The sequence below is a fragment of the Opisthorchis viverrini genome (genome assembly GCF_000715545.1).
Source record: "Opisthorchis viverrini unplaced genomic scaffold opera_v5_289, whole genome shotgun sequence".
In the NCBI taxonomy this organism is placed as follows: domain Eukaryota; kingdom Metazoa; phylum Platyhelminthes; class Trematoda; order Opisthorchiida; family Opisthorchiidae; genus Opisthorchis; species Opisthorchis viverrini.
In genome coordinates, this window is record NW_008751948.1 from 570044 (window position 1) to 583719 (window position 13676).

The 13676-nt window shown below is 47.3% G+C and overlaps 2 protein-coding genes across 2 annotated transcripts in view; one reads left to right on the forward strand and one right to left on the reverse strand.

The window, feature by feature from the left end:
* The window catches only part of T265_09630 (hypothetical protein), a gene marked incomplete at both ends in the record, with an annotated part of 18438 nt that extends 12955 nt beyond the window's left edge, over positions 1-5483 (reverse strand). The window contains one exon of the mRNA XM_009175760.1: positions 5227-5483. Within this exon, the coding sequence (XP_009174024.1) occupies positions 5227-5483 (257 nt within the window). The remainder of the gene's footprint in view (positions 1-5226) is intronic.
* The window catches only part of T265_09629 (hypothetical protein), a gene marked incomplete at both ends in the record, with an annotated part of 62808 nt that overhangs the window by 39119 nt on the left and 10013 nt on the right, over positions 1-13676 (forward strand). Inside the window, one exon of the mRNA XM_009175758.1 lies at positions 8924-9058. Coding sequence (XP_009174022.1) covers positions 8924-9058 — 135 coding nt within the window. The remainder of the gene's footprint in view (positions 1-8923; positions 9059-13676) is intronic.

Here is a 13676-nt window from a genome sequence, read left to right on the forward strand (position 1 = left end):
TATATATATATATATATATATATATATATATATATATGAAACGCTTCGCTCATCGTCTCCACATCAGTGGCAATGTTGACGGTGCTGTTTCACAACCGCAAAGTTTTTTTCTTCCATGTGCGCTACTCATAAGATTGCTGAAAACGCTTCGTTCGACAGCCTACGACCGGTTTCGCTCTTCTTCGAGCTGGCTCATCAAGTAGGCGAGGACTCCAAGTTTCCGACAACCTTGTGTTCCACTTGAACCCAAATCGGACACATTTCGACAAATACGCTCATTCGCATATGAATTTGGCCTTGGCGGGAGACTCAATCTGTCTTTTATGATGTTCTTAAGCAACTGAATGTGTCGTACCATGCCGCCCTCGTGCTTCGTGTGGTACGATATTCGAGACATCACGGTACATTATACAGGTTGCTTTATTACGTCTATACAACGTCTCGCGCTATCTCGAATAGCGGACGAACTAAAACATGAGGCGGCCTGGTGCAGCATAGACGAGAGATTCAGCTGGGTTCCGGATGGGTCTCTTACCATAGCCAAATTTGCCTGCAAATTAGTGTGTTTTGCTTTTTCCTTTCGCTTTCAACTCAATACCTGCGTACAGTGGATTCAACCCGAGCCTCATGTTTGATATCACCTGAGGTTTTCTTAACAATCCTAACAGATTAGCGAAATACACTCATTTGGCAACTAATTTGGTTTTGCGAGAAACGACTCACCTGGAACCCAGCTGAATCTCTCGTCTATGCTGCACTCAAGCTACCGAATGTGCTGCACCATGCTGCCTCATGTTTCAGTCGCTACGATAGTCGAGATATCGCTGTACACGTGTGTTTGTAATGCACTACTCATGAGGTTGCTGAAATTCCGTCGACAGCCTACGACCTGTTTCGCCCGTCATGGGGCCCTCATCGAATTGACCCTAAATATAGCATATATAACAAATATTTTATATATATATAAATGATCGTTGAAATTATATCGAAAAAAAAACGAATTGTCCTCGACGCAATGCTAACCGAGGACTGTATACGGACTGGTGTCCTGCAACCGTCTGAATCCTTGTCGCAAAGATTTTTAGTGTAGGGTTCATGCATGACACTGCGGGTCACTTAGTTGATCCAAACGAAGTTTCCAGCGTAATATCACACAAGCTGAACTCCTGAGAGCTAGGTACTAATGAAACGCTGTCGATCCGGTTCGCTCAGTCAACGGTCTGTGCACAGAAATTTCGATAGGCAATGTTTGTCCACTCTGGGATCGACCTTTTGTTTGCGTGACTGTTCACTCGTCTATTCAAGTTCGTTACTGTGCTTATGAAAGTAAGTTAAATAGTGACATCTCGTCGATTGTCAGTTTTTGCTGTCCTTGTGAAACGGATCGATCGCAGGGGGATCGGTGCTTCAGTGAGGTGATATCAATCAATGCCCTTAAGCATTAACCTTCCCGATTATTTTGCTTCAGTCAGTCAGGTTACAAGGTAGGACAGTGCGAACAAGATGGATATTGTTCAGAAACGACCGAATAGTGAAGAAAGCAATCGTAGGTGGATAGGCATTGATTGTTATGCCGTATCCATTCGTAGCTATCTGTCGTAGCCTAATCCAACGTGCCTGTGGTACACGGTTTATAGCTGATTCATTGAAGTGACTGACTGATTGGCGACTGCCTCAATCGGCATGTAGTATCCCTGGCAGGTGATATGAATGTCCAAGTTGAATGACCAAGTCCGGAAGAAGCTCAATGGGGGGGTAGATTTGGAGTCGATGCTCAGCGCACGGATAATTGGTAGCGACCTCTTCACTTGTGTGTGTGTGTATGTGTCATCTGTTCCCGGTCAGCACGAACTTGTAGCACTAGCGCAAACGCCGAGCCACTTCAGGACCACCAGCCGCAAGCCAGTCGTGGACGCAGATGGATCGTGTGTCTGTCAGAGCATCAATTGCCGTTTCCTCTGACTCTGAACATCCCACTGTACGGGCTCGGTCATTACTTCGCGTCCCCTCAGCATTAAGTATATCCAAATGGCGTGATTCTGTTCTTCAACTTTTTAGTTTCAGCAGGGCAACAGTACCGAGCTTATTTGGCTGGAATACTACTGGAAACGCACAGTCACGCTGATGACAAACATGGGATGGAGGGTGAATGGAAAGGAATGAACGAGGCCATGCTCAATCAAGGCACGAAGTTATTGACCGGAAGGTTCGTGGTTCGAACCCGATCTCTGCAGTGTTCGTTCAGCTGTAGCACCCTTTTGGTGCCTAACTGCCATACGACCTGAAGGAAGCACGAGCGCTGGGCTACTGCCAGGTTGCCCAAGCCTAGACAGGGAAAGCCGAGAGGCAGGTGTCGAGTTCGAACCACGGACCTTCCGGTCAACAAATTCGCGCTGTAACCACTTAAGCCATCTCACCCCCGATTTGTGCATCTCGACTGCACCTCTGTTTAGGCTTGAGCAACCTGACAGTATCCCAGCCTTCCTGCTACATTCGGATGACACGTTAGCCAGACACCGAAAGGGTTTTACAGCTGAACGGTTTTCTTTGTTTACTAGACAAAGAGTCAATAGGGATGCGAGACCTCCTGTGGTCAACTATTTTGGATCACCATGGAGACGAAAGCCAGTGAGCTAATGGCTTAAACGAAGCAGGTGGTCATTCCTGGATACCTTGCATTGGAAATTGGCTGCTTCGCTGTAGACGAATATCACATAAACGCAACCCTGATTGTCTTTCCTATGATCAATTCGTCACGGGCTTTTCCTCAAATTATCCATTTTTTTCATTTCAGATTCATAAAATCCAAAATGATAGGATATTGTGACAAAATACACTCGTTTGCCCTTAAAAAAGGGAGGCTAAGCCAGTCGCGAACGGTCACGCAGTTTTCAGCAACCTTATGAGTAGTATATTCCGATAGGATATTCCACTTTCACTACCAACTTACAAATCAAATAAATAGAGAAATTCCGGTTGTTCACTTGTTCGTACTGTACCTCCTTTTCGGTCTGTTGCACGCCGTTTTTTAGGGCTGATTACACCCCCACTCTAGTGCATACACGCGCACGTTCAGTTCGCCGGTGCACTCAGTTTGATGACCCCCCACTTCTGAACTCAGACATCGATCGATCAATAGCACATCATTGATCGTCACCTCGTGTACGGACACTGCGCTGCTCGCATTAAGCGCTCTCGTGGCACGCTCATTCTCTGGGTAATCATGTTTCATGAACCCCATCTACAAATGGGAGCTAATGTCAACCTTCATATACCATACCATGAATCTCGTCAGTCCATTATCTGTTCCCTGTTACTCATATTTTGGTTGAGCCCGTACACAAAAGCGGTACTGATATTCCAGGAGAGCTTGAATTGGAGTTATGTGGAGCTGTTCATTCCGGTGGACCAAGTGATTAGAGCACAAATATACTGACCGGAAGGTCCGTGGTTCGAACCCAACCTCTGCTTCTCGACGTCTCCTGTGTAGGCTTGGGCAACCTAGCATTATCCCCGCCCCCGTGTCTCCTGCCTCCGTTCATTCCGATGAAATGGTGCGACGCTGTCATCTCCGCTGATCTACTTCTCCACATGATAGCTTTCCGAAAAATGGCCACTTGTCCCTCTTACTGCTGGTTCGGGAGAATACACACTGCTGTCGACCTACCTCGTGAGTTTCTTCCACGTTGTGAATTGAAAAAGGAATCGTCTTGGTGCCCATACACCTCTCCCGAGAGGAAGAACCGTTTATATGATTAAAAAAGGCAACTGCAGGTGCACGGAGAAAACGTTGTGAATGAATCACCAGCCCGGTCATGAACCCGCGGAATTTTTATGTCTCTCTTTGGGAAACAGATGTTTGCAACACGAAGTTGTTTTACATTATAGTGCTTCATTAAAGAAACAAACTAGGACCGGCCAGGGGTGCCTTCTGGCTTCCGAAGACGCTGGCTTACCCTCCCTAAAGCCCTCGAAAAAGCAGGTCTTTTTTCCAATGGAATTTGTTCATTTTCCTTCGGTCGATACGTAGCTGATGATGGTGATGCCGAAATTTATGACTGAGTCGCCTCATTCACTTTTGGTAGCCACCTCTCGATACTCCGTGCCATCCGTCACGAAGAGACTGGTCCTTACTGTGGTCTGACGGTTTGCGCACGTCAACGACCTGTTGAGCTATACTGGGGGATGTCCCCGGTTAGGGTCTGACTGAGGACCCTAATCATCCTCCTGTCTATGTGTGGGCGCCCCGACAGTATCCCAGTCCATGTACGACCATGACACTACGGCAGTGAAGCGTCGGTGTTGATGACGAGGGTGATGGAGTCCGTACCATAGATCTCATCCCGTCAGACATAAACGCTGATCAACTACTCTTATCCGTTACTGGAATATCATACCTTTGCTGCACTGCACTTTTAAAGATAATATTTCCAATATTACCATAAAGGATACCAGTGACATCCGTCACGAATCAGGTTTCAGTCGCCACCCATGGAGAGAGATCTCCGAACAAGGGTCACTCGACTGAACACACCATGTGATTGCTCCCCGTGTTTTTCGCGCATCACTGAATTTTCCGGAAGAACGAAACAAACGACAAGCCTGCTGTGAAAAAATGCACGGATTGTTGAAGTGTCAGGGGCGACTGCCAAAAATCTCCCCGTTTTTCCTGGTGATTTTTACGCGGATCAAGCCAGTCCAACTTTCCATCCCACTCAAGCAAGCAATTCCGTCCACACCCACTGTCACTTGACCGTCAGATTGCCCAGCCCGGCTGGCAGCTTAACGGCTGTTACTGCAACTCAAGCTCCCAGCCCCTCCCCCTAGCTCTGACCATATTGGCTGGTACACGCCATTCTCCACCAATCAGGAATGCATGGTCGACATGTTTATTGTCACTTTGCTCACTAAGAAAATGAAAAAGTAGCCTGTTGGTCCTCATTTCGTTATGCTGTCAATGTGTCCCATTCCGTCTTGAATATGAAGAGAGAAAAAAACAAATCCACCCAACCAAACTCTGCAAGTAAACCAGGAAAAAACTCTGATAGGATTTTTTTGACAAATCGAAATCAACATTCCTTAAGCATCTGTTAAGTTAAGTTGGGAATTTTTAGAATCCGAACAAAGATGAAAAAGTCCAAAATGACTGTATTAACATCGAATGTAGTTCTAATATGGGTCTGTAGGTAAAAAGACTGAATAAATTCGCAGAACGATTGGACTCACCTCCTTTGCCACAAAGCCAGTGTCCTTTGGTATTTCATGTGCTGCTTGACCTGCCTGTTTTGGGTTTCTGTGTCCAGGGTCATCATTTTAAATGCTCGACCCACCCTGGTTGTTAAACCATGGCCATCGATCTGTCCACCGAGCTTGGCGCACTTGGCTCTCAAATCTTCTCCGAGAAACCTGAGGCCGTTGCACTCCGATGAATTGGCTTCCCTTCGGAAAGATTTCCTAGAAGCTGCTATCTTGGGTTTTGTCATTCGTTAGTCGAGTAATTGCAGTGGCACGTTGGTCCTCACATCTGGTCTATCAAAGCCACATATGAGTGACATGGAAATGCTGATAAACGTCGATCGGGAACGCGCAACCAGTTTCACGCGATAAGCCCAGCCCTAGAAACTGAGTCGACCTGTATACATGGATGTTGGGCAAAATTCCGCACCAAAACCACTTTACCGCTCGCAGTTAGGTGCTGCTGCGACCAAGAGACCTAACCCGCACACGATTGGCCAGAAGGTCGGGCCGCTTGCCGGTCCAGCATCCAAGGCGAGCTCTGATTGGCCAAAAGTGTGGAGCCGACAGCCAGTCATGTTTCCGTATCCATCACATGCTGGTTGCCGACACTGCATCCAAAAGGCGTCAGAATTTCCGGAATGTTTTCCTTTTTGAAATACCATGCGCTGTACGTGTTTTTGACCTGATTTTGGGCGTTTACTACGCGTGGCGGTTCTTTTGTCTTAACGGGAACTGAGCCGAGGCATTATCCGGAGTTAACCACTGGTTTGCCTAATCAACTGTCGAATCCATCAGCTGACAGCCGCACAAAAACAGTCCCAGGTTTCAGCGAAATATACTCATTTGAAAACCAATTCGGTTTTGCTGGAGACTCCCCTGGAACCCGGCCGAATCTCTCGTTTGTGCTGTTCCGGTTGAACCCAACAAGAACCTGATGATTTAGAGTCAGGTCAAAATCTCTCATCTTCCAGATTATGAAGACTCGTTTAGAAGAGTTCCAGAAGACAAACGAAAGATGGCATGCTTATGATGGTCGAATCTTATGCTTGAGTGAATAAGGTCATGTATCGCCGTTTCATTGATCCGTATTGAAGCCTCACACGGGACTCTTCGAATTCGCCGTCAATTTCCGTCCCGATGATGCCACAAGAAGCCTTTCCTAATCTCACCTAAAGTGGATGCGCGGTTTAGGCCCTCACAAAACGTTATATATGAACAAAGGAACATACATTCGCTGCCCGATATCCCAAATATATACCCTTCATTTGTGCTCACAAATGGGAACACTTACTGGATTCTCCTCGATCACGGTTCGGAACACGTCGACACCATTGACAGCAAAATAGCAGATTTGTTCGGCTATGATCTCGCAAGTTCAGACGGTCCCATCTGCATATTCAGCACGCAAAGCCACAATTTTGTTCGACTAGCATGTGACCAGTGGTTGATTAGGTAATCTAATGAGCGGCTGTCCTATTCATCACAGGGGTGTCGTGTTATCGACCAATGTGACCTAAATACTGGAGTTTTACGCTGTCTGTTGTCTTGTTTGCTCTCGCACGTGTCTGTCTAGGCTGTCTGTTTGTATGCTAAGCTTGGAGGCAGACTTTGTCATACTGAGGCGACCCTCTTCAGGTGAGTGGAAAAATTAAAACTTTCGTGATCAAAGTTCACAATACTTGAGAGTAGTTGTCTCCACATTCGATTTCATTTTCCACTCCACGGAATTGGTGTTCCACCTGTTCTGGCGCCGGGAGTGTGATTCGGTTTCAATATCTCAATGAGCCGAAGTGTCCTGTTGCAACCTTAATGGCGGATACCATAGGTCCAAGCTTTTCAAGTCCGTTCTGGCAGTAACGATCCGAGGTTTTGACTGAGTACTCAAGTGGTGTAATCCCCGAGGGTGATGTAGTGGTTTGGTCGGCGTTTTCGGATCTATTTCTTTATCTTAGGATATGACGCGGCGTATTTTTGTGAGGATACGGGAGGTCGAATGGTTTTCATCAATCCTCTGGGCGGTGTAGAAAAAACCGCCCAGCTGTAACACCCTTTCGGTGCCTAGCTGCTATGCCACCCAAATGAGGCATGAGGGCTGGGATACTGCCAGGTCGCCCGAGCCTAGACAGGGAAAGTCGAGAGGCAGAGGTCTGATTCGAACCACGGACCTTCCGGTCAGTAAATTCGCGTTCTAACCACTGAGCCACCGCGCCCCATGTTTCGATTATCCGAAAGTCTTCCGTTTCTATCGGTCAAGGTGGACAGGAGTCGGGAACACTCGAAGTTTCTTGCGTGGGCTGATCTCTCTTTTAACCCACAGCGTTTTTCGGCATTGGAAGAACGCTATCCCAACACTTTGTGTGTACATGTGGTAATTTCTTCGTCTTTTATCTAGCCATTCGGGAATATGGTCGTTCACGGTTAATTAAGGTGTATACTATTTCCAGAGGTGCACCAAATTCGTTTTACAAAGAAACTCGCTTTTGTCGCTGTTTGCTAATGTCCCGGTGGCGCTTAATAAACAGTCATCAGTTTGTTGAAGGATACTGAGGCCTTCTTCTGTGATGATGTCGTCCGCGTATTCCAAACCTGATTGCTAGCTGCATAATTCATTTCAACATCGGTTGAGTAGCCCTCTTCCTGTCCTGGAGAAAATGTTGCACTTGAATTTTGCTCTTCTTGGAGCTCATCAACAGTACATTTCCTGGACCGTGTCGGGGTTTGGGCTCCGTACATTCGGCAAGCTAAACGAGCATTTTACTAGCCCGATCTCCCGGACTTTTGTCGACCGATCGAGTTTCCTATCCTTCCCGGACCCTTGTGGATACGAATTATCCAACTTTTTCAACTATCCGGCTTGTTTCAAGTGACCTTGACGTCATTATGAGCTATTTTTCATGAATATGTGGCCTGATTTCTGTTGACCCAGTTTCGGCCGTCGGGCCGCATATCAACCAGATCAACAGACAAGTTAGGTGCCAATTTAACCCTCGTTGAATTTCCAGCCGGTTACTTGTTGGTTCTGTCTTCGCCTCTTTCTGATTGGTTGACAGACCATTTGTTGACCATTCATCACATGTCGTCTGGAAGATTCTTGGGTCCGGAATTCCTGTGTTCGAGATTTTTCTCAATTGTTCTCATTACAGTGCTGTGGATTTCCGGTTCGATTTTGTTTCAACTCGATTCGTATCGATTCTTTGCGTTTTTGCTGTCTAGTGACATCAAAAATGTGGTGTCTCAGTCTTCATCGTATCGAATTTTATCTGTCCGTTCGAGTTCGGCGAATCCGTAACGAAGTTCGGTTGGTTCCATCGAAGAATGTGTCCAGCACCAGAAGCTGCGTAGTTTAAGCCATCCATGTATTACACTTGCTGAACTATCGTTTGCCGAAGAGGTTGCTTTTTTTCGTGCCTGATTCAGAGCTGGTGGCCAACTTCTCACTTGGCAGAGGGTGTCAATCGACTTCTAGGATGGGGACTGCGTGATTCCCACCGTATCCGTCTGGAGACGCTGCAAAACGCGAATCTAATCGAAAAGTTCACCGAACCTGGTGGTATCGTCTTTTTCTCGTTCAGCCTTCGTTTTTTTTAAAAGGCTGTTCAAAATCCGTTTTAGGGACACAATTTAGATCACTATGTTGCCGCTGTTCGTACTGCTGTCTTTTTTCTCGTATCCCATTTGCTCTTAGCCCACGGTAGACAACGGCCTCGGAACAAAAAACAACGTGGTCCACGTCAAATTCTCCGACTTTGATGCCATACAGGCCCTGGAGCTGGACCAGGCTAACAGTCGACATCGATCCAGTGTAATGGAATCTTCCGACGTAAGTTGGCACAATGACAACCGTTACAGTACTTAATCTAATGTCTAGCCCCGTGTGGATCGGTTGCGTTCGGTCACTTGACCCGCGTGGCATAGTTGCACAATGCCCGGTATTGATTTCTTTCAGTCTGGGGCAATGCAGTTCGGTTCGCATCACTCTTGTCGGGATGGGCAGACTGTCCGACGTGTATATTGGTTCCTTGTTCGTGTAGAACAGTTGCCGTTTAGATGGGAAGCTGCATAACTGCAAAAATACCGCAAAGTGACGGTTTGCATGCTTTGATAATGGTTCAACTGTGCTGGAGACGTAAGGGGGCGTGGATGTCTGCGCGACACTCATAGTGTCGTACTAGGTTACAGGCCTGACCAACACAATCGCTTGACCCTTCAGGTTGAATGTCCAAACATATGTTGCTACATGTCTCTGAAAGTTGAACTACCTTATTGGTCTTATGTCAACCAGCACTGCCTCACGGCTTGGCTTTTGAGCCAAAGGCTCTTGCTGAGGACTCCTTTGAGGAGTCTTGTTCTAGTCGACAGACTTTATCGAGAAGTTCTTTACGCACAACCACGCGAAGGTTGGAAGGGAGCCAGAAACGGTCAAACAATGGCCTGGCAGCGAAGTATAAAACTCAGCTGCGTTGGTCACTGCTTTCTTCCTTGATGGGGACCCCGAGGTGGAACACATTAAGGGTTGGAGACATTGTCGGACATGGCTCAGTCGCGCCCTCAATGGCGCTCATGTATCCAAGCTGTTACCCTCGATACATGGCTCCCCTTCCGATCTCCCCCTGCATTTGCGCATCATTTATCTCGGTTCCCGACTCCAATGCGTAGCTACCTTCTCCACCAGCTAGAATTGCTGTACAACAAGTTCGCTGTTTTCTGATGCCTACGATGATGATGATGGTGATGCCCTTGAGCCGTCGCGTGGTGTCATCCTTAAGGAAAGCAGACAGGCAAAATTAAACTGCTGCTGACGCCTCATACTTATCCCCTAGCTTCCATACCCGTCTTCAGTAATTATTCTGCTGTAGAACCCAGTTACATCGAAGGCGTACTCCCTCGCTCAAGTTCGTCGGTTCACGTCTTTTTTTCAGATCTCATTTCTCTGTATTCCTTGCAGCCTCTACCTTACGAGCTCTTAAGTCAATCGCTGAATGTTTACTACATCTCAGAATCTTGAATGCGGGATGTGAGTTTACCGCAACTTCCCTACCTAAAAGCCATCGACTTTGGCGTGTTGCTCCGGCATGTACCTGGTTTTAAGTTCGCGTAACGAGCTTTCCTACTTTGCTGGACGTCTATAAACAGCCGTGTCTTTTGTCTCATTGTCAACTTCCATAAAAACCCTCGCTATCCATTCTCTGTTTAAGCGCACTAACCAATCATACCTCTGATTCGCAAAAGGCTTATGAACTGGTCACCCTACCATCCAGCGGGAGGTCATGTCAGCTCATCGAAGGTGCTATTCAGTGATTGGTGCAGCTTTGACTCTGTAGTGAATGTCCTTTACCGCATTCTTCCGAACACCCATCGTGCTGAGTTTAGGTGCAGCGGTACCTGGAGTCCTTCATACTCACGGACAGCCATGTAGTCATTCTGATCACGAAGCTGGTCATTAAGAGCGAGGCCCTATCCTTGATTGTCAGTCCTTCTGGTGCACACTGTGATTCAGATCATATCATTACCGGGAAACGAGATGCTAGCTTAGTTATCGAAAGCCCCACATGCTAAACATGTGTGTTCAAGGATCCTATGTGGAGCCTGAAAAGCTGTATCCTTCGAAGATGTCCGCTGTAACCGAGGCAAGAGATGTGGCGTCAGGTTTATGGCAGGAAATTCGGTATTTGGTGCTCCCGAACGCCCACCTCTTGGGCGCCAGACCCTAGAACAGCCACCGTCGCTTCTTGATGCAACAAGGTATATCCCACAAGAAGTTGCGGTGAGTTGGTTGGAGGATCTGTACACGTCAGCTTCCGTGTAGATTGAGACGTATGGGTGAATAGAAAGGCTGTGGAAATGGTGAGGACTAGCGTACCTGGGAATGTACGAAAACTTTTCTACTTTGTACACAAAACATAAGCTGAGGTAACGCTTGTGCGCGAGGATAATGGACCTTGAACACCCAACGTCTTGGCTACTGAGTGAACAGTTTTGCCGAGCAGTTAGCCTTTTGCCTCTGTAGCTAGTTTTTCAGACCAGACTCCCTTTCGGTTACAAAACTACTAGTGTGACGGTGTACACTACTGTGGAAGCGTACGAGTAGTCTATGATCTGGTGTCCAAGCTCCGCATCTAATGGAAAATGTAGTTCCAGTTGGGGGTTTTTCGGGACTAGTATTTTGTTCATATTTTCGTTTGAACCGTCATCCTCCTGTTCTGGTGTACTTAGTTCTGGCGTACTTATTCTGGTGAGTCCACACCAAAGGGAAGCACTGGACTCGAGTTTCGCTCTTATTAGAGCTCATCAGCGGTGCGTATCCAATGGCCGTGCCGGGATTTGAACCCTGGACATCTGACATCCTAGGCGAGCGCGTTATTACCACTGCTCGACCAACGCACTTTGGATGCACCTGGATTTTCACGTCTGAACAGGCGAACGTGTTCACGCTTGAGCGATGTGATTCGTGTGCCCGACCCATCGAACGACGACTCAGTAACTGTCCTGGTTGTAACGATCGATTGAACCCATGATAGAGCCACTTGTTCCAGCAGGCATAATCAAACGACTAAATACTAATCGGTCGGTCCAGCTAATCCCTCAAGGGGGTACTCCGAGTTGTCAACCACCAAACACGGTCCACGATAGAAGATAAAACCTGAATGTTGGTTATTGGTCTGTTTACCGAGCCTGGCATATGGATTGCAAACGTTTCATCACCAGTCGAGGTAACATCGTCATTGCGGAATTAAGTGGGTAGTTTCCGCCTCTTCTGCCTATGCTTATGTAGTTTCTATGCAGTACCTGATAGCTCTAAGGCGATTGGTAGGTCCGTAGCGTGATTTGATTGGTCACCTGGAAATCTGAGTCATGCCTTAATGACAGTTACTGCCACCGAGTCGTAGGAATCGAAGTGACATGGATCACGCATGTCCTCTGAGCACACAACACGAACACAATTTACCATGGTTTCTCTTCCGTGCACGAACCCCATGGGAATCACCAATGTCGACTTATACCCTTGTAGTCCTTTGCGTGGCCAGAAGCAATCGGTAGATTGGGACTAGCCGTAAACCTCAAACCTTTCCAATCCACCCCACTCTCTTGAGCTCACATTCCGTTGCCATATAAGGATGGCACAACCGAGTGTGACCGTGGTCACATTCAAAACCATGTCGCTGGCACGTGATACTGGTTTGCTGATTCCCGCCTTTCTATCCACAGCGGTTTGAGCACGTGAGTACCGCTCAACTGTGCTGTCAATCGAGCTACGCCTATGGAATTTCGCCTCCACGAGTGCGTGAACATGCTCAGTGAGCACCGCCACTTTCCAGTGGTGTTTTTACTAAGCTGAAACATAGTTTCTATCAGACAAAAGCTTCCAGGAATTGACTGGTGACCCTTTCGGAGATGCGAATTTCCGTGGGGAAAACATGATCCGTACTTTTTTCATGCTTGATTTAATGCATCAAAAGTCCAGTTCGTGCTCGCGGTACAGTCCTCAAGAAATGCACGAGGTTAGCCAGCTCCAAAGAGCTTTAAACTGTCAAGTACTTCTTTGTAACTTGGATGAAACTTCAGTGAAGTGACCCTCCATATCAAGGCACGCTAAATTGTTGCGGGTTGTTGACTCATACCGATCAAAAGAGAAGCATCGAATTTTCATTTCGACTTCTGTTTCAGGTCGTTTTTCGAAGCCTCTGGCTTTTTTCTTTTACTACTAACTGATCTTGTGAGATCTGGGCTTATGTCTGATCACTCATCACGACGTCCACCTCATCCGTGCAACCATATCTGAGCTTTCACACCGTAGTTCTCATCCACTATCCATTTTTTACCCCGGAACTCTTGAATCCTGTCGAGGCCTGGGCAAACTGGAGCAGCCAGGTCAATTACGTGTGACGCTGCACCGCCAATCTACTGAGATGTTTGGGGGTTGCAGTTGTCATCATGAACGTTGAAACATTCACACACCCACCGACTTTGTTCGTTTGCTCAGGGGGCGAGTTGGACCGTGACTTTATTGACTGGAAGGTCCGTGGTTCGAACCCGACCTCTGTGTCTCTCGACTTCCTCTGTCTAGGTTTGGGCGACCTGGCAGTATCCCAGCCCTCGTGCCTCCTTCGTGTCGTAACGGCAGCTAGGCACCGAAAGGGTGCTACAGCTGAACGATTTTTTCCTTTGCTGAGCCAGAGCCGGACCAAGTGCCAACCACATCTCGCCGACCGAAAAACGATACAATATGGGTTTTAGTTAGCCAATAGACGTCGGCGTAGGTTATGAATAGTGCATTGCAACAGTGAGTGAGATGGTACCATGGAAAGTGCGGAGGACTACTTCTGGTCGTTGGCTTGTTCGCTGAGCTGGGCAGCCCAGCTCAGCGAACAAGCCAACGACCATCTACGCTACCTGAGCTACCCACATTCTCCTCTATATAAAAAGGACTACTTCTCTTG